The following is a 21444-nucleotide window of genomic DNA, read 5'->3' on the forward strand; positions in this document are numbered from 1 at the left end:
TCCAAGTTCTGTAAGGTCAGCCAGAGCTTTTCCCACCATTTGGATTAAGTCAATAACCTTTCTTGGCTGGTTTGCTTTTACTGTGGGTGTTTTCTGAAGTTCTTCAATTATTTCCAAGGCAATAGTAGATTTATTGCCAAATCTGTTTTCAAGGACCCTGAAAATTTCTTGAGCCGTATTGTAGGTTGATAGATGTAGGTCTCTGGAAATTTTTCCATCGATGCTGTCCAGAAGTTGTATTTTTTTCACTTCCACTGAGCCAGTGGGTTCTCCTTGCCTTTGTAGATTTTCCCAGTCCTTCTTCCATCGGTGGAACTCTCTTTTGCATCCATAAAATCTGGGCATACTTGTTGGCTGTATTCTCACAATGGGCGTAGGGTGAGTGGCTGGTGTAGTAGCCATATTGGTGGCCACTGATGCAGCAGCTGCTGCCACATCTGCATCTCGTTTGTCCTTTGCAATTTTTCCTGCTATTGCAAACTCTACTCTCTTCGCTTCAAGCTTGTTCTTCATGAGCTTCAGATCCCTTACCTGGTCTGCCAGCTCAGGTCGCTCTGTGGCTGGAAGCCACATCTCCCACGATGCTAGGGTCTTAGCAGCTTCTTGGACCAGCTGTCTCATGAAGGCGATTTGTACTTCACATCCATCTTGGTTTATGGTGCTTACTGGCATTGCCATAGCCTCCTCACGTGTCTTTTCTGCTTCCCGGATTGCAGTTATCAGCTCATGTCCATAGCTTGACCATAATTTTTCTTGAATTAGGGCTCTGACTTCATCCAACCTTGTCTGACAGTCGTTCTCAGTTTTCACCAGGTCAGCCTCCTGTTGCTTGCCAAGCTCTTCTCCATCTTCAGCCTCGAGGTCTGCTAATAAGCCAGCTTTATAGTCCTCATTTGACTCAAGAGTCTTCTTGCTTCACATGTGAGTTTCTTGAACTCCTCTTGTAGTTCACCCTTCATCATGCTTTTCACTTCCCTTGTGAGAGAATTAGCGGCTTTGGTGAAAGTACTTTTAGCCATGGTTCTTTCTCTCTTCAGCTGACTCACTGATTTCCCAAATGCTTCTTCTGCCATCTTGTGTGGAACAACAACTTATAATCAAGAACGTAGTCCAGGCTTTATTTGTCTTTATTTTCCTCTGCTGTTGAAACAGCCCTTTCTCTTGACTCAGGCCTTTGATCCTTCACCGTGAATGCAATGGTTTTCAACTGTCAAGTTTCTCTCTGTTTAGCATCTGTCCAAACTTGAAAAAGACTTGTTCCACCACAAAAAGTAAGCTTGGAAACAACTAATTTCCTGTTCTCAATTTATTTGAGGTAAATCAGGTAATCAGGTACCACGGTAATCAGGTAATCAGGTACCACGGTAATCAGGTAATCAGGTACCAAGGTAATCAGGTAATCAGGTTGAAAACCAAACAGAAATAGATTTATACAATTACAAATCAAAAAGAATAAATTATTTTATCTAATAATGCTGATTTTAAATTTACAGTCCAAATAACTCATCATCCACTGTATTCCAAATACTATTTTAAATCTAATCTAAGCAGGTAATTTCATTTAACTTTATTCAACAGTAGAATGTTGTCAGTATCATACCAGTAGCCTCTTTGTGGTTTCCCCCAACCTGAACAGTTTTTTGCTGCATCCACTGATTCCTTCTGAGGTGCAGACTGAGGCCCTGTCCACACGTAGCCGGGGATCTGCCAAAACGTAGATATTTTTCTACGTTTTGGCCTGTCATCCACACGAAAATGGAGTTTTTTCACACAAAAACGGATCTTTTTAAAAACTCCGGCCAAAGTGAAGATCTGCGTTTTCTCCGTTTTGGGTGTCTGCGTGTGGACAGACAAAACTGGAGTTTTAAGGTCCGCAACGTCACTTTCCGCGACAAAAAAAATCTGACATCACGTGTGCGACCTGTGTTTACACTAGCCGACAGCATGGATGCCCCTTGAGCTGCGCTCGCTTTATCAATTGTCCAAGCGCTTTTTGCTTGTTTGTTTTTGCAAGCGGAATTACTGCTCCTTGCGGAAGACCACAGACGAAACGAGGTTAAGAACGGGGGAAGTACTGCCGCCTACAGGTCTGGCATGTCCTTAACAACGTATTTATCCGGGTACGTGTGGACAGAGTTTTTTTTTTTAAACGAGGTGGTGTGGATGCAAGTTTTTGGAGGGGCGGATATTAGTTTTTTTAAAAACCCGGCTACGTGTGGACTAGGCCTTAATTTGTTTGTGTCCTGCAGACAGGTGCTCTCACTCAGCTGATGAGCTGATCAAACAGGAACTGTTCAGACAGGAATGGTGGTGGTGTTACTCAGCCTCCAGGGGGTGCCATTATTGACTGGCTGATTGATCTGACATTGTGACTTTGAGCCTGACAGATACCTTAAGGTGGCGTGGCACCAGATCCTTCAAAGGAAAACTTTCCCTTCCCCAGGTCATCACTAAGGACGAGAACGCTTCCTTGAGGGCAGTATAGATTATACACATGTATGATGGCCTGGATGACGATGATGAGGAGCTTCAAGATGCGAGGGAACCGTTCCTGTTCACTTTCAGTTTGCAGGAAGACTACGAGGAGTTCTGTGTTGGACTTTGTGACAAGAGGAAGATGCAGGTGTTTGCAGGATTTGACACCCCATCAAATCTTTTTCCCTGCAAGAATATAGAGTGTTTGTGGCTGAGTGTTATGGTAATAATTTTTGTGTTCAGTTTCCTCAGTAAGTTGTTTTTTAGAGGATTTTTTTCTATTTTTGTGTGCTTTTTGGTTCTTTTGTTTGTATTTTTTATACCTGTGTTCTACTGTTGGCTTTTGTTTGCATTATTAAATTTAGCTTTTTTAAACATTAAGTCTGCATCCTTGGGTCCACTGTCTCACCACCCCCTGGCATGTTTTAATAAGTGTTAATGGCACAATTCAGTCTCTGCCCCCTTTATGTAGCTGACATAACTGAGTGCACAAAAAATTGTATGTGTGTCTATATCTACACTGTTTTCACACCCACTTGTAAAATTAATATTAAAAAAAATAACAAAATAATGGCAGCATGGATAAAATAATGGACTTACAGTTAAAAAGAAGACTTTTGACACATGCATGAATCTTTTTCATAGCTATTTCTGCTTTACTATAGTTAGACGCCCAATATTAATTGTCAGTTTCACTTCACTGTTTCTGTTCAGCTGGACTAGGTAATCACTTTTTAGTTCAGTGGGAGCTGAACCTCAGTAAAAGGCTGTGAGGACTCATGGAAATGTAAATGTATTACCTGTGAGGACTCATGGAAATGTAAATGTATTACCTGTGAGGACTCATGGAAATGTAAATGTATTACCTGTGAGGACTCATGGAAATGTAAATGTATTACCTGTGAGGACTCATGGAAATGTAAATGTATTACCATCGTTTTAGTACAGTTTTATTAACAAGAAGGTATATAGAATATTATATAGCCTTAGTATTTGGTGGTATTTACATAAACACATTTTGGCACCAGACCTGATCATGATATAAACAATAATGAATGATGCCCCATACAAAAGCTTTTTAAAAAAAATTTAACTTAGGTGTAACATACCAGAGTTAAAACTGTCCTTATTGCCAATAGCAGTAAAGGTCAGTTTACAGCGCGAGGAACTTGTCTTGGTGTCAGATGCAATAATAAATAATGGTACCAAAATAGTTAAAAGACAATATAAATACCATCCAAAAGAGTAGAATAAAGAATAAGATTATCAGAACAGATTAGAATCAAAAAATGGCACCTATTTCATTTAACTTAATCATCTGTGCTTTCTATATATTTTATTGAAATCCACCGAACAGGTTATTTGATTATCATTGTTATGCTGACATCATAGACATGAATTCATAGACTGCTGGAAAGCATCACCGCCATATATGATGGGTCTCCTCGTACTCCAAAGTCAATGCAGAATGAGCAACTGATAGAATTTTACATTTTAATTTATTTAGTTTAATTATATTTATATTTTAATTATCATGCCATGCCATATCTGATTTTGTGAAAAACATTGATAAAATGTGTTTTTAGTTGTGTAAGCACGTTCCTCTGTAGAAACGAATGCATTGGAGGCGAAGGAGACCTATCTAAAATGGCGGCCGGCCTCTACATGGTTTTTTTTCAACATGGCGCCCGCGCGGTGGACGGTTTGACTCCGCCCACGTTATGCCCCGCCCCGACCTGCGTACTGGACAGGAGTGCAAAGTGCACTAGTGACCACCAAGTGTCAGTGTTGTTCCGCTTTTGAGAGCTCAAACAAACCTGGTGCACGAAAAGGAAAGGAGGTCCCACTGAAGTGTGCGTGAGTTGAGAAATGCACATGCGTGATTTGTTTTTGTGTACGCACCGACTGTAGACACTATTAGATCCACTTCTCTAAACAACAAAGCGCTTTTATGGTAGTGTAGAGTAATGCTACAGTAAACCGCATGTTTTCCACAGTGCTGAGTAACGTGAATAGCAGCAGGATGGTGGCGGGCAGGAACAGTTAGGTAAGCTGGGTGTCGACAGGTAACCAGAGAGAACGGGACTACACCTTTTCGCAAATGTTCGCTGCTCCTCTCGGTTGAAGAGTTTTGGGCCCGTTTTCCTCCCGTGTTTGGCCTCAAACTCCAGCGTTTATCTCGGCAGAAGAAGAAAAAATGTCGGAGGACAAGTCAAACATCTCCAACGAACTCTTCGGTGAGTGAAAAGTTTTAACTGTTGAGTTAAAGGACACTGTGGTTGCTTTCAAAATAAAGTTTTTGATTCAACTTGATGATTTTTAAGGTTAAATATATAAACTAGATTTTCAGCACGTAAAACAAATAAGCTTTAAAGGGTGAATAATCAAATAAACTGACTAAAACTTGATATAAAACTACTTAGTGTCTATTAAAAATACAGTTAGGACGCTGAACATTACATTAGGAGAGAGGTATTTCACCAACCAAGAGGAGCAGTTCAAGATTTTTTGCGTATTTTCTGCATTGTTGTTGCTTCATTTTTGTGAAAGGTTATTTTCATGCCCTGAGGCTTTTGCTGACTACCTTAACGTTTCTCCCCCAGCAACTTCCTTATCTGAAGGAGGGGGAGTTGGGGCTTTGGAAGAGGGGTGTGTTCTGTGAAATTCCTTTGGATTGTGAGATATTATCAGCATAGACTGCCTGGATGACTGAGTTTCAAAAGGAAAAGTCAATGACTGCAATTTCCCGCAGAAACTAACCTAAAGTGTCAAACATTGCTTGCCTTAACCTTTAGAGGCTCATAACTCTGGACTAAAGTTGTTGCATCTATTTTAACCCATTTTTGGTTTGATTGACCACTCATTTTCACCAGAGGTGTAGTTTGTTTTGACTCCTCTGAAAGATTAGGATCAAAGTTTCAAAACTACATTCAGGTGATCATATAATACAGTACAAGCCTCTATTTCCTTCATAAGGCCGTCATTAGCAATGAAACTAAACCCATAATGCATGTTGACACAGACTACCAACCCCATTATTTCTACTGTCTGCTGCCTGATATCACACTGGATATCTCAGGACTGAGTGATAAATAGACCGTTTTGTTGCCAGCCCTGCTTTTGGTTGTGATAAGTGACTTAGCACTCATCAGTAATTTAATACTGAACGATATAGCCCCTTGCATTGGCACTTTTTGTACTCAGATGCTGAGCTAATAAGAAGTGGGGATAGAAGGAAAAGTGTGTGCTCAACTCGAGAAAAGGCAGAGATGGGCAATATTTTCTCACGTTTTTAGTTGTTAGTTTTCATAAATCTTTGGCAGGGAATGTTAAAACCAAGTTGTTCTGATTTAAAATCATACTCTTTTTTTATGCACACCCTTTATGCATAGAGATTTGTCAATCACAAAATGGCTTGCCTTAAATCTTATGTTGCTATAAACTCTTTTTCATTAAAAGTTTCGTTCACTGAGATACAAGTAGTACTTGTTCTTTTAGAAATACGAGTGGCCACTCACATTGATCACTCTTAAGTTTCTCACTCTTGCAGAACGGCAGGGCTGGGCAATAAATCGAAAATGTATTGTTATTGAAATTTCTGACTCTTTTCCCATTATCAAATAAATTTGAGAATAAAAAAATAGCAAGGTGTGTGTAGGTTGGCAACATTCATGTCCCTTTAAGAAGCTGTACCACCTTGGGTCACGTAAAAATGTGACTCAGTGTAATACATGCGACAGCCCCACCTAGTGGTCAACATTTGTTTCTGCGCATACCTGTAGTTATCGTCCATTTATCGTTATTGAGGTGAAATCCTCAATATATTGTGATATTGTTTTTAGGCCGTATCACCCAGCCTTACTGAACGGTCTTGGTTTTAATGGTCTTTGATCCCAATTTCATACTTCATGTGTAGAAATTAAATAGACAGGTCAGAAAAAGCCAATATTTTTTACATCACAGAGATAATTGGCTTTCATGGACTCACCCACCTTGACTTGTGACTGCTATGTTGATTGTGTGGCTAGTAGATGCTAACTGTTAGCCACAACATGGCTGAACACCTTCAGGCTTGCGATGTGGAGATTACACATCCACATTATTTTCTGTCTAAGTGGTAAATGGCTTGTATTTGTAACAGCACCTTCTAGGCTTCTACAACCCCAAGGCACTTTACAGCACAACCAGTCATTCACCTATGCACAAACACATTCACATGCTGATGATGATGTAGCCACAGTTTCTCTGTGAAGCAAGGCTGCACCGGTCCCTCCGACCACCACCAGCTTTCAAGGCAGTTTGAGTATCTTGGCCAAGGACAAAACGACTGCAACAGATGGGGCTTGAACCCTTTTACACTTAAGGCTGGAAATATACAGTGGGGCTAAAAAGTATTTAGTCAGCCACCGATTGTGCAAGTTCTCCCACTTAAAATGATGACAGAGGTCAGTAATTTTCATCATAGGTACACTTCAACTGTGAGAGACAGAATGTGAAACAAAAAATCCATGAATTCACATGGTAGGATTTTTAAAGATTTTATTTGTAAATCGGGGTGGAAAATAAGTATTTGGTCACTTCAAACAAGGAAAATCTTTGGCTCTCACAGACCTGTAACGTCTTATTTAAGAAGCTTTTCTGTCCTCCACTCGTTACCTGTATTAATGACACCTGTTTGAACTCATTATCTGTATAAAAGACACCTGTCCACAGCCTCAAACAGTCAGAATCCAAACTCCACTATGGCCAAGACCAAAGAGCTTTCGAAGGACACCAGGAAAAGAATTGTAGACCTGCACCAGACTGGGAAGAGTGAATCTACAATAGGCAAGCAGCTTGGTGTGAAAAAATCAACTGTGGGAGCAATTATCAGAAAATGGAAGACATACAAGACCACTGATAATCTCCCTCAGTCTGGGGCTCCATGCAAGATCTCATCCCGTGGGGTCAAAATGATCATGAGAACGGTGAGCAAGAATCCCAGAACCACACGGGGGGACCTGGTGAATGACCTGCAGAGAGCTGGGACCACAGTAACAAAGGTCACCATCAGTAACACACTACAACGGCAGGGAATCAAATCCTGCGGTGCCAGACGTGTTCCGCTGCTGAAGCCAGTGCATGTCCAGTCACGTCTGAAGTTTGCCAGAGAGCACATGGATGATACAGCAGAGGATTGGGAGAATGTCATGTGGTCAGATGAAACCAAAGTAGAACTTTTTGGTATAAACTCAACTCGTCATGTTTGGAGGAAGAAGAATACTGAGTTGCATCCCAAGAACACCATACCTACTGTGAAGCATGGGGGTGGGAACATCATGCTTTGGGGCTGTTTTTCTGCTAAGGGGACAGGACGACTGATCCGTGTTAAGGACAGAATGAATGGGGCCATGTATCGTGAGATTCTGAGCCAAAACCTCCTTCCATCAGTGAGAGCTTTGAAGATGAAACGTGGCTGGGTCTTCCAACACGACAATGATCCCAAACACACCGCCCGGGCAACAAAGGAGTGGCTCCGTAAGAAGCATTTGAAAGTCCTGGAGTGGCCTAGCCAGTCTCCAGACCTCAACCCCATAGAAAATCTGTGGAGGCAGTTGAAAGTCCGTGTTGCTCGGCGACAGCCCCGAAACATCACTGCTCTCGAGAAGATCTGCATGGAGGAATGGGCCAAAATACCAGCTACTGTGTGTGCAAACCTGGTAAAGACCTATAGTAATCGTTTGACCTCTGTTATTGCCAACAAAGGTTATGTTACAAAGTATTGAGTTGAATTTTTGTTATTGACCAAATACTTATTTTCCACCCTGATTTACAAATAAATTCTTTAAAAATCCTGCCATGTGAATTCATGGATTTTTTTCTCATTCTGTCTCTCACAGTTGAAGTGTACCTGTGAAGAAAATTACTGACCTCTGTCATCATTTAAAGTGGGAGAATTTGCACAATCGGTGGCTGACTAAATACTTTTTTGCCCCACTGTACTTGCTGTTTGCTGACGAGTACGCGTGTTTAGAATGTCAGCCACGCGTAACTTGCATAAACTGGAAGCATTGTTCATGCGCGTCCCCCGAAATTGACGTAACACATGTGAACGGTGCAATGTACGAGTAACCAGTAGGCGGAGTTGACAAAACGGGCAAGACACACTCTCCATGGTCACTCCATCTTTGGTTTACAAGTCTTTCATTCCATCTACAATACATCTGCTTTCCTTTTTATGCAGTGATCTCAAAATCCTGTTACTGATCTCTTGTGTTGACACTAGGGCTGCTCGATTAAGGCAAAAATAATAATCACGATTTTGGTGACTGAATTTGAGATCACGATTGTTTAGGACGATTTTTCTATTTATGTTGATTTTATTTGTTTTTATTCAGTCATAAAATTGCTCAGGGCACAATCAGGACAAAAATAAATAAGAAACAAGTTGATCACTAAAGTAACTCCTGATTCCCAGTATAAAAAGACCAATATACTTATAGCTCATAGTCTATGACCCAAGGGCTGTAGACCTTGGTTTAACTCATTTAAGTCTAACCAGTACAGACCCAAATACCAATATCTTGCAAATACTGACAGCAAGAATTATACAGTGGCATTTATAACAAATACATGCAAATAAATTGATGTTCACAAAATGTTGCATAGCATTTATTGAAGTCGTGTCAAGGTGCTGTAGGAGAGTGCACTAGCACCGTGTCCTCAGAGAGATTAGATATTATTTATCAGCGTGAGGAACTTATTTCTATCTATTTCTACCTTATTTATAAACTATTTATTTACAAGTCCATCAGTTAATGTAATAATTGTCCCAACCACAGCTGCACCCCCCAACCCCAACCCGGTCTCACAGCAATCAGTGGCAAGCTGCACGTGTGTTTAGCGCGCCGCACACGCACATTTAGCCGTTTTTATCGGCTCAGGAGTCCGCAGGTGCGGTGTGTGTGTCACTCACTCTGGTTACTCCAACAAGGAGACGGCTCCGAGAGCTGTCTTTAGCGACCGACACATCACTACATCATTCCCTTTCCTAATGTCCTGAAGAACGGTCCGGAGCGCAGGCGGAGTGTTTAGCTAACCTGCAGGAAACGTCGACGACAATTATCCAGAAAGTAGCTAAGGGTTACCAGACATGTTTCTGAGATGTTCGCTAGGTACTTTTAAGATTTAAAAAGTCAAGAAGGGGGTCTGAAAAGCTGTTAGAAATAGCGTCAAAGTCGCTAAGTTGGCAACACTGGGAGGAGCGCTTCATTTGCAACTCAGGGCAGCGCAAGTGGGAGGAGCAAATAATCGGCTTGTTTTGTTTTTATTATCGTTCAAAACTCAGATCGTAATCGTGATTAAAATTCGATTAATTGAGCAGCCCTAGTTGACGCCATGTTTGTTTTGGTTGTAACCCTCACGTGAATGCTCACATCCAACATATGGGGTGTTGTGAACATCATGAGGACAGATCATGTCAGTTAATTCTAAATGATATCATCACTGCAATAGTCAACAATAATAACGCTATTGTAATTTTTCCTAAATATTGTGCAGCCTTAAGCATGAGTCATGCTTCTGCGTCAGTGCGTCCTTGCGGGGGCTCTCCAGCAGGCCCGCAAGGACGGATGGAGTCGAGCTCTCTTTTCTAAACATCCGTCCGCCGAGACGGAGAACGCAAGTTTGTGATTGGGCACCGCTGTCGTCTACACCACTGCCATTGCGCCCTCAAAAACATAAAGAGAGCCGAGGATAACTAGCGGCAGACACGGAGAAGCTTGAAGAATACCTCGCGAAAAAACTCTAAAAATATGAACGTTTAATTCCCCCGTGACTGGAGGAGTGAAAAGATATGCAGCAAGCGTTTTATTTGAGAACGAAAATGACAGGAAATGTGGGTTAGAGGTGGTGAGTGCATGAAGAGGTGGAGGAGGATGAGAGACAAATTGGTCTGTGTTAAAAAGTCTCTTATATACACAAAAAACACAATATAAACACACTATCTTGGACCGGATAAATGACAGGATACCACAGAACAGCGCTACGCCCTCTGTTGTCCTGGCGGGGAACTGCTTTGCAACACTCCCCAGGAGACGGAAAAGTATGAGGGCAACATGTCTCCGTCTGTGCGTGCGTGCCTCTCCCTTTTGGAGCTGACGGAGAAGCATGACTCAGGCTTCAGAAGGATTGTTGCACTGCCTTATAAGTAGCTTTGGGGTGCACATTGCTTGTGCTTTGCTAGATATATTGCAAAAAACATTTCTGCATTCATCAGAAATATATAAATTTCACAACACATAATTATCTCTCTAATTATGTGTTGTGCCCGGGGAGGTGTTTCGGGCATGTCCTGCCGGCAGAAGGCCCCCGGGTCGACCCAGGACACGTTGGAGAGGTTACATCTCCAATCTAGTCCGGGAACGCCTTGGGGTCCTGCCGGAGGAGCTGGTGGACAAGGCCGGGGAGAGGACGGCCTGGAGCTCCCTAGTTGGGATGCTGCCCCCGCGACCCGGACCGGATAAGCGGAGGAAGACGAGAGACGAGAGACAACACATAATTAATTTAGCTGCTTTTGGTGCACCTTAATATGTTGAATTCAAAACACAGCAATAACTCCCCTAGTGGCTGGTTCCAGTATAGCATTTAAGTGAAAGAAGTACAACATTCTCATAAGCACAAAGCGAAATGTTTTCCCTCGACGATAATTAATTCTATGAAGATTATTAATGTTTTAAAAGTAAGCTTTATTTTGAAATAAAATAATTTTATAATTAAATAAGCTTAAAAATACATCTTTCCCTGATTTTATATATATATATAATCTGACCAGTGTCAGGTTTTAAATCTTTGATACATTTAGGATTAAAGAGTATGCAATATTATTTTTCTTTTAAGTCGCTTTACGACTAGACTTTAGAATGTGAGTACAAACTTTGTTGGGCTTTAACTCGTCGTAGGTTCTGAGCTAATTAGAACCTTCTCGTATGTGAGAGCTGGATGGGTAGAGGAGCCCATGTGGTTCTGATCAGCCTCTACGCTGCTCTGTGCTGTAATGTTTTGGTTCGTCTCATGACCTCATCATACGTCTGGGTTCGTAGAGGAGGGGAACGGTATGATGTCATGAAGGCGGTCCTGAGTTCCCCTGCACATTGCTCGCATTAGTCCCTCTTTTCAGCCATACATGTCATATCCCCCCCAAACGTACCCACATTCCCCCCTCTGTTTACTTTTGTTCCCTCCAGCTTTCTACTCATCCTTTTTTTCTGTCAAGTGGTTTTAATGACTTCTTCACCTTCTCCCTGCCTCTTATCCATCTTTCCCTTGGACCCCCCCTCCCACCACCACCCAACTTAAGAAAGAAAAACTTTTCCACACCTCCTCCTGCTCAGGTAGCACTGTATTTGTTAAAGTTTGAAAGGGCAATGAAAATACACAATGAACAATCAGCAAATTTGCAATCACTTAAATTTAAACGAGCTCCTTGGTTTGCTGGAGGCATGTGGGCCAGTTCTGTTTGCGTAATAAATACTGATCAGCACTTAAACTGAGCCTAAAGCGAGGACTCCTCCCATCTGAAACCCCTTTACCCATTGTGTAATTACTTGTAATACGACCCCCCCCCCCCACCCCCCACCCCCTCTAATTCTTCTTTCTCCACCCTGTGTTGTAGAGAGTGTGCGAGAGGCGGTGGGTCGGAGGGTAAAACTCACCCTGAGGCGCAAAGTCCAGCTGGAGTTCAAAGGTGGCAAGGTGGAGAACAGAGTTTTGGTAAGTGAGCAGAGATCAGATTTCTTTTGCAGATACGGCATCGTGATGACGCTTTTATCCACCTTTTCCTGAAAATCTTGTTTTCATCCTCTTGAGTCCCCATATTAACATTGGTTGCCTGTTAAAATGCTGCTGTTCTTAAACAAAAACCGTCTGATGCGTGGTCTTGGTTCGGACATGTTACTACAGGAATGGGATTTAGAGTTGTGTACTCTCCATCCTGCAGCACAAACCAGGAGGAATTTACCAGGTTGTGAAGTTGAACTGCACTTCCTGCCTACCACTTTTATTTAACTGCCTGTGATGAATTATTAACAGCTCTGAGAGCTCCCTGAGGTCTTTAGATTTCAGTGCATTTTAAGGCCCACGCTCTATTAGTACCACTATTTCCAAGTGATATTTATGTTTAATCAGTTTTAATTGTTTCGGGTACGTACTTCTCAGCTCAGTGGCCTAGTGGTAGAGTGTCCGCCCTGACACTGGGAGATCAGGGTTCAATTCCTGGTTGGGTCATACCAAAGACTTTGTAAAAATGGGAGCCAATGCCTCCCTGCTTGACACTCAGCATTACGGGGTTGGATTGGGGGGTTAAACCACCAAATGGTTCCCGAGTGCGGCTGTGTCTGCTGCTCACCGCTCCCCCAGGGGATGGTCAAATGCGGAGAATAAATTTCGCACACATCAGTGTGTGTGACAACTAATAGGACTTTAACTTTAACTACTTCAGCCTTGTTTATTGGCAGAGGCTTGTAGACAAATATGAGAGAAACACTTTTTTTATCATTTTGTTTTGCACAATCTCTACAATATTAATAACTATGTTATGTTAGAGCATCGTTGAGAGGCATGAAAGAAAATGTTTTAAGCTAGCTTGTTTTGCAGATTTGCCATTGTAGCGGTAATGGTCAAAGCAAAACATGTTAAGCAAAGTTCTTTGCACAAAATCACTCTCCCATAGTTCTGTTCTTGACAGTTTCGGTGCCTTTCAGAATAAACCGTTTCTGGACTCTGGCCCTTCAAATGAAATAAGTTCTTGCTGGCAGTGCCCATCCATTTTTCAGGTTGGAGCTCAGAAAGGGGCTCAGAGTTGAGCTGCTGCTCCTCCACCTCTAGAGTGGATAGCTTCTTTAATATCAACACGTTTTATGCAAAATTTCCTTTATCGTGATGTTACTTTTGACGACAACTTGAAATGGCTTATGGACGTATGTATGGCAACAGAAAAGAATGCATAAATTGAGATTAGCATAATATGTTCCCTATAAGGCATATGACATAATGGCAACCACATTTCAACATTGAGACAACTGTCAGTGCGTTTACATGCAGCCAGTAAGCCTTTTAAAACCCGAATATTCACAATAACCTGGTTCCGCAGGTCCATGTAAACACCGCCAGAAACCCGGATATGCTCATAACCGGGTTTTTAAAAACCCGGTTACTACACCTGGGGTAACCCTTTTCTAACCCGAATGTTTGGTCGTGTAAACGCATATCGGGATATCCCCATCAAAGCGTGTGTTCTGCGCATGCTCTGTTCGCAAGGAATCTTGGTCTTTTGAGTAGCGAGACGTCTTGTATGCGCCAGAACACCGGAAGTAAACAACAAGTTGGGGGCAACATGGCGAGTCGCGGCACAGCACCACACTTTTGGAGTGACGAGGAAACTAAAGCGCAAACAAACGCGGTCGCCATCTCTTCCGAACTGGGTAACATGTTGTTGTTTTCATGGATACCGGAACAAGAAGAACCGGAAATGACGCATATTGCGTCTGGACGTAGTCCACACGTCCTGACGCTACCCCAACGTCCGCATTTAAATCGGGTTATGCAAGTTAGGGGTATCTCTTTCTATTTATGCTTGTAAACGGGTTATTCTGATCAACTCAGAAACCCGAATACCGACCTTGACCCGATCATAACCCGGATATTGGCTGCATGTAAACGTAGTCTGTGACAATTGAGATTGGCCCTGCAACAAATGCAAGGTAGCTTTATCTAAATAACATATTTCATACGCAGAAGCAATTCAGTGTACTCTCCAGGTGCAAGATCTGCAAGATCATAAACATTAAACTCGACATGACTAAATTAAACAGCGGATTATAAAATCAAATTGAAACGTACACAAATTAAATTAGATGTAAGAATAAAAAGGCAAAGTTAAAAACTGAGCAGTTACAGTGCAGCTTGAGAAACAATCATTCAAAGGCGGACGAATGCATGAAAGTTTTCAATTTTGATTTAAAAGTGACTCGAGTGACTTTAGTTGCAAATGTTCTGAGAAATTTAGAAAAATCTAAAATTCCATTAGCCAACAGATAGAGCCCAGTGAAGCACTGGTTTTTCCAAGTGTTGTTTTGAGAAGAGCAGATTTTGGGAATTAGCTTCATAACAATGGGATGCAATATTCCCACCTTGAAGGCGAGTGTGTGAAAACAGCTTGTTACTTCTGATTGTGAGTGTTGGGTTCTACAGTAAAACTGCAGGTGCTTGTTACATTTTTTGAATGACTGTGGCTGCAGCAGTAGCTCGGTCTAAAAAACCCTGCTGTGGTGAGTCGTCGGGTGAGTGCTTCTCCTGTTTATCTCAGCTGCAAATGCAGTCTTGTGAAAAAATGAATGGAAAAACGGGCGCAGGAACTGCTTTGTAAAAATTAAGTGTTGATTTCTTTGGTCTGGTGGAAATATTGCCATGCTGAAACGGGAAAGGACCTTCCCAAATCTGTTAGCTCTGTGATTAAAATGCAATCAGAACTTCCTTTGGTTTGATTAAAGGAGCTGTGCCCAGAGTATCCGTAAAAGCTTCAGAAGGGAGCATCTTGTCCATGTGCTCAAAGTAAGGCTCTAGAGCTTTGAAGCATAAAGGAAGCCCCCAATGATTTCCTTCCATGAATATGAGCCATTACATATGCTTTCTTTAACTGTGTATATTTAAGTTGTTCTTAAGTTCTTCTTAAAGACCCCTCACCAATGACCTCATATGCCTCTAATTAACTAATATCCAAAATAATTTGCACAAGCACCAATCAGGATGACGCTGATTGGTGCAACACTAGACCAATCCTATGCTGAATTGAAAACAACAAGCATAATTACATAATCAAATATGGTACAATTCCATTATTAAAGAGATCTGTAGCAAACAAAGCTTCGCCACATGCATCGTAAACCTCATTTTATGAGTCCATCTTTAGGACAGAGAAGAAGTTTGTTTTTGTTTTTAAATTGGTTAAAATATGCACTGATTAAGCAGCCATCAAGGGGATTTGGTTGCTTATTGTTACTGTTGCGTTGCCTTAAATTAGCACAGGAGTTGAGACAGCAGGGTGTCTGATTTCATGTACCTGCAGGTATGTTGACTCATCTCCAAACATGACAAGTATTCATTAGAAAATGAAGCTTCTGGATATGAACTCTTTCAACGGGCACAATTTGTTGAATTTATTTAGATTTTTACTATTTTTATTGCCTAATAAAATGCAATTAGAAATACTTTTAAGCTTTGATTTGTTTCTAAGCTTTTTTTTTTCATCCACATACCAGAGCTGTGAAATGCCTGTCATGACTGGAATAAAGCAGCCCACTCACAGCCACAGGGTGTTTGGACATGCACAGATAAGCAGACATGCTCATGCACGCACGCACACACACACGCACGCACGCACACACACACACACACACACACATATTCATGTACTACTTTCCACAGCTGGAGATCGCCAGATTAAAATCTCATCCAGTAATTTCTTTTAATTAAGCTAAACCCAATGGTGCATGAAGTCTTATAGGATAAATTTAGGTAATTTCTATAGAAATTAACTAAGTATTTAGTAAAGAAATAAGCACATTTTACAGTTAGTCAGCCTGGTTTCCTTCCTAGGGTCTGTGACCCACCAAGGGGCCTCCCAAAAATTGCCACTGGTCCCCAAACATTGTTTTGAGCTGATGTTGTCAGGTTATCAATAAAATATTTGTAAACATTACATTTTTAAAATCCCAATAACAGACCTAAGGGTACAACCAAAACCGTGTACAAATATTATACAGCCGTACACTGCAAAAAATGGTATCCCACTGGCAGATATGTTTACTCAAAACAAGAAAATTTGGATCATATTTAAGATCATTAACCTTATTTTAAATAATGCTGTTTTCTAGATAGGGGTCACCAACCTGATGCCCGCTGGCACCATGGTGCACCCAAGATCTGTATAAGGGGCATCTATTTATATCTAATAGTTTACAATAAACATAAAAAATTCTGCTGCCATAATTTTATTCACAAATTCACGAATAGCTTTAAAAACTACAATATAAAAAACAGTGTTTATTATAAATGAAGTTTAGCTTAACTTTGGTCTATTACAGTTATAAGGTCAGTATTATATCAACCTACCACTTGCCTCCGTATGGCTCAGTACCCATGAAGTAGCTCTAAGCTTCTAAAAGTCTGGTGACCCCAGTTCAGTCGACATCACAGATCGCCCATGTGCTCAATCACGTCCGCATTCCTAAGGCCGTGTGGAACGAACGTGGCCTGGCTGGGGCAGTCAGAGCGGAGTGGAGTATGTACTTGTGTGTAAAATGGCATCACTGATTCTGGATTATATATATATATATATAAACTAAAAATAAGATAATGTGTATAAAACAATTGGCTTTTTTACTTCCTTAGAACTCCTCCTTGAACCGTCACCTTATCGTGGTGGAGTTTGAGTGCCCTAATGATCCTAGGAGATATGACAAATTGGTCTTAGGTGAAGGGTGAGACAAAGAATGGTTCAGAGAATCTTTCATGGATGAACTCTCAAGGAGTCAGAGTACCCGGCCCAGAGGGTTACCAGGGTCCCACCCTGGAGCCGGGCCTGGGGTTGGGGCCCGTGAGTGAGCGCCTGGTGGCCGGGCTTTCGCCCATGGGGCCTGGCCGGGCCCAGCCCAAACCGGATACATGGGCTCATCCAACTGTGGACCCACCACCCGCAGGAGGAACATGAAGGGTCCAGTGCAGTGTGGTTTGGGTGGCAGACTGAGGTGGGAGCCTTGGCATTCCGATCCTCAGACAAGGAAACTGGTTTTTGGGACATGGAACGTCACCTCGCTGGCGGGGAAGGAGCAGGAGCTTGTGGCAGAGGTTGAGCGGTACCAGCTAGAAATAGTCGGACTCACCTCGACACATCGCATTGGCTCTGGAACCCAAGTCCTTGAGAGGGGTTGGACACTCTCCTTTGCTGGAGTTGCTCCGGGTGAGAGGCGGAGGGCTGGGGTTGGCTTTTTGTTAGCCCCAAGACTCTTTGCCTGTGTGTTGAGGTTTACCCCGGGGGACAAGAGGGTAGCTTCCCTGCACCTTCGGGTCGGGGAACGGGTCCTGACTGTTGTTTGTGCTTATGGGCCAAATATCAGTTCAGAGTACCCACCCTTTTTGGAGTCCCTGGGACGAGTGCTAGATAGTGCTCCATCAGGGGGCTCCATTGTCCTGCTGGGGGACTTCAGTGCTCATGTGGGCAATGACAGCTTGACCTGGAGGGGTGTGATTGGGAGGAACGGCCTGCCTGATCTGAACTCGAGTGGTGTTTCGTTATTGGACTTCAGTGCAAGCCGCAGTTTGGCCATAACAAACACCATGTTCGAACATAAGGATGCACATCGGTACACTTGGTACCAGGGCAGCCTAGGTCGCAGGTCGATGATAGACTTTGTAGTAGGGCTGTAGCAAAGCCTCAATGATGTCGACGGCTCGATTCTAAAAGTTTGTCGATGTCAGGTCCGGTAGTCAACGCACCACGCCCTCTTGTTGCATCCCCAGGAGTTTGTAAACAGAGGAGGAACCTGCCTGTTTTTCCTCTGGTTTTCTGCCTTCACAAACATCTCCACCAAATACCGAAGACCCAAAACAATGTCCATCCGCTACTAGATTCCTTTCCTGTTTTGCCCGCCTTAGTCTCTCAGCAACGGACAACAACTTCCGGTGTCAGATGCGCTGCTTTGTCTCTATCGCAGATGTAGAAAATCACCGGTAGAGTTTCTCCCTTCATAAAGGAGTTTCTTTCAGTCATTAGGAGAGCTGTTTTGGTGGTAGCAATCTCCCCTCCATGCTGGTCTGTTTGCTGCTGGATATTTTTGGTTTATTTAAACTTGGTAACTTGAACTTAACGCTGGTAAAGCTACTGTTAGTATTTTCGCTAACAGCTTCTTGCGTTTGGATAAGCTGTTATGTTTTGGTTTAGAGTTCATCTTTTTTTGTAGTGTAGATCTCCCTTTTATTACATTTAGAGTGTTGTGGGTTTTTTGTTTAGTTTAAAATATCACCTTGAGTTTGGTTTAACTGCCCAGTTTAGAGTTTGTACCTTTGGAGATCCTTATTTTGGTTCAGAACCATGTAATCTTTGCCTAGTGGGACATCCCTACTTATTTGTACGTTTGTTTTATTCCCCACAGGCAGAATTAGTTTTATCATTCCCAACCTGTGGATGGAAAGGTTTATGTTTTTTTGTTGTTGTAAATAAACCTGATCATCATTTTAACTTTTAAATCCCGTGTTATTGTCCCTTACATTTTGCACACGAGCCAAACTCCCCAGGAAGGGTCGTAACACCACTCGCGTCACGAACATAAGTGATCAAAACAAAGCAGCATAGAGACACTCTGTCTCCAACCACCTCTCAGGCAGCAGCCTGCTCTCCCAAGTTCTACATGTCACCAGAGCATAACCAACCGCAACACAAAAAAAGCAGTGTTATACAAAACTTAGAAGGTCTGTAGTGTTTATTCTCTTACAGTAACAATTTATCAATGTTTTTGAGGAATTTCATAGATTTTTTGGTTTTTATTAACTGTGCAATAGAAAAATAAACACTAGATTAATTGTCTATTAGAGTAGTCGACTATTCGATAAAATGATCGTCAGAATAATCGTTTTAAAAATAATCGTTTACCCCCAGCCCTACTTTGTAGTCGTATCATCTGACCTGCGGCCATATGTTTTGGACACCCGAGTGAAGAGAGGAGCGGAGCTGTCAACTGATCACTACCTGGTGGTGAGTTGGATCAGATGGCAGGGGAAGATGCCGCATAGACCTGGCAGACCCAAATGCATAGTGAGGGTCTGCTGGGAACGCCTGGCAGAAGAACCTGTCAAGACGGTCTTCAACTCCCACCTCCGGCAGAGCTTTAACTGCATCCCGAGAGCAGTGGGGGACATTGACTCAGAGTGGGCCTTGTTCCACTCTGCAATTGTTGAGGGGGCTGTTGCTAGCTGTGGTCACAAGGTGGCCGGAGCCAGTCGTGGTGGCAACCCCCGTACCCGCTGGTGGACACCAGAGGTTCGGGGAGCCGTCAGGCTGAAGAAGGAGGCCTACAGGGCATGGCTGGTCTGTGGGTTTCTGGAGGTAGCAGACAGGTACTGGATAGCCAAGCGGGGTGCAGCAGTGGCAGTTGCCGAGGCAAAATCTTGGGCGTGGGAGGAGTTTGGTGAGGCCATGGAGAAAGACTATCGATCGGCTCCAAAGAGGTTCTGGCAAACTGTTTGGCGCCTCAGGAGAGGGAGGCAGCAGCTCGTTCACACTGTTTACAGTGGGGATGGGGAGCTGCTGTCGTCAACTGGGGCTATAGTCTAAAGGTGGAAGGAATACTTTGAGGAGCTCCTCAATCACACCTACGCGCATTACGGGGAGGAACCAGAGCCGGGTGACCTGTGGATGGACTGTCCAATCTCAGGGGCAGAAGTTGTTTAGGTAGTCAAACAACTACACAGCGGCGGAGCACCGGGGGCGGATGAGATTCGTCCTGGGTATCTCAAAGCTCTGGATGTTGTAGGGCTGTCGTGGTTGACACGTCTCTGCAACATTGTGTGGTCATCGGGGGCAGTTCCTGTGGAGTGGCAGACCAGGGTGGTGGTCCCCATCTTTAAGAAGGATGACCTGAGGGTGTGTTCCAACTATACGGGGATCACACTCCTCAGCCTCCCTGGAATGGTCTACTCCAAAGTACTGGAAAGGAGGGTCCAATCGATATTCGAGTCTCAGATTGAGGAGGAGCAATGTGGTTTTCGTCCTGGCCGTGGAACTGTGGACCAGATCTATACCCTTGCAGGGGCACCCTGTGGGGGACGCTCCGGGAGTATGGGGTGGGTGGCTTTCTGTTAAGGGCCATTCAGTCCCTTTACCAGAGGAGCGTGAGTTTGGTCCGCATAGCTGGTAGTAAGTTGGACCTGTTCCCGGTGAGGGTTGGACTCCGCCAGGGCTGCCCTTTGTCGCCGGTTCTGTTCATTACCTTTATGGACAGAATTTCTAGGTGCAGCTGTGGTGTGGATTGTGTCGAGTTTGGTGGCAGGAGAATCTCGTCTCTGCTTTTTGCGGATGATGTGGTTCTCCTAGCTTCATCTAGCTCTGACCTTCAGCTCTTGCTGGGTAGGTTCATGGCTGAGTGTGAAGCAGCTGGGATGAGGATCAGCACCTCCAAATCTGAGACCATGGTTCTCGACCGGAAAAGGGTGGCTTGCCAGCTCCGGGTTGGGAGAGAGGTCCTACCTCAAGTGGAGGAGTTTAATTATCTTGGGGTCTTGTTCACAAGTGAGGGTTGGAGGGATCGGGAGATCGACAGGCGGATTGGTTTGGCGTCTGCAGTGATGCGGACGCTGAGCCGATTTGTCGTGGTGAAGAGGGAGCTGAGCCAGAAAGCCAGGCTCTCAATTTACCCGTCGTTCTACGTCCCAATTCTCACCTATGGTCACTAGCTTTGGATAATGACCGAAAGAACAAGATCGCAGATACAAGCGGCTGAAATGAGTTTCCTCCGTAGGGTGGCCGGGCTCAGCCTTAGAGATAGGGTGAGGAGCTCGGACATTCGGGAGGGACTCGGAGTAGAACCGCTGCTCCTCCGGATTGAAAGGAGTCAGTTGAGGTGGTTTGGGCATCTGGTCAGGATGCCTCCTGGACGCCTCCCTGGGGAGGTGTTTCGGGCATGTCCTGCCGGCAGGAGACCCCCGGGTCGACCCAGGACACGTTGGAAAGGTTACATCTCCAATCTGGTCCGGGTATGCCTTGGGGTCCTGCCGGAGGACCTGGTGGACGTGGCCGGGGAGAGGACGGTCTGGAGCTTCCTAGTTGGAATGCTGCCCCCGCGACCCAGACCTGGATAAGCGGAGGAAGACGACGATGACGACTTCCTTAGAAATACGTTTTTGCAGTGTATGTTTGTATAAAGTTTGTCGTTAAAAACT

The 21444-nt window shown here is 43.5% G+C and overlaps 1 protein-coding gene across 2 annotated transcripts in view; it reads left to right on the forward strand.

Moving 5' to 3' along the window:
• Nucleotides 1-4442: 4442 nt before the first annotated feature.
• The window catches only part of LOC107394412 (F-actin-uncapping protein LRRC16A), a 58502-nt gene continuing 41500 nt past the window's right edge, over nucleotides 4443-21444 (forward strand). For both annotated transcript variants that reach the window (XM_054744989.2, XM_015973338.3), the window contains exons 1-2: nucleotides 4443-4712; nucleotides 12128-12225. In XM_054744989.2, the coding sequence (XP_054600964.2) occupies nucleotides 4673-4712; nucleotides 12128-12225 (138 nt within the window). In that variant the 5' untranslated portion in view covers nucleotides 4443-4672. The remainder of the gene's footprint in view (nucleotides 4713-12127; nucleotides 12226-21444) is intronic.

Source organism: Nothobranchius furzeri, chromosome 19 (assembly GCF_043380555.1).
Source record: "Nothobranchius furzeri strain GRZ-AD chromosome 19, NfurGRZ-RIMD1, whole genome shotgun sequence".
Lineage (NCBI taxonomy): Eukaryota > Metazoa > Chordata > Actinopteri > Cyprinodontiformes > Nothobranchiidae > Nothobranchius > Nothobranchius furzeri.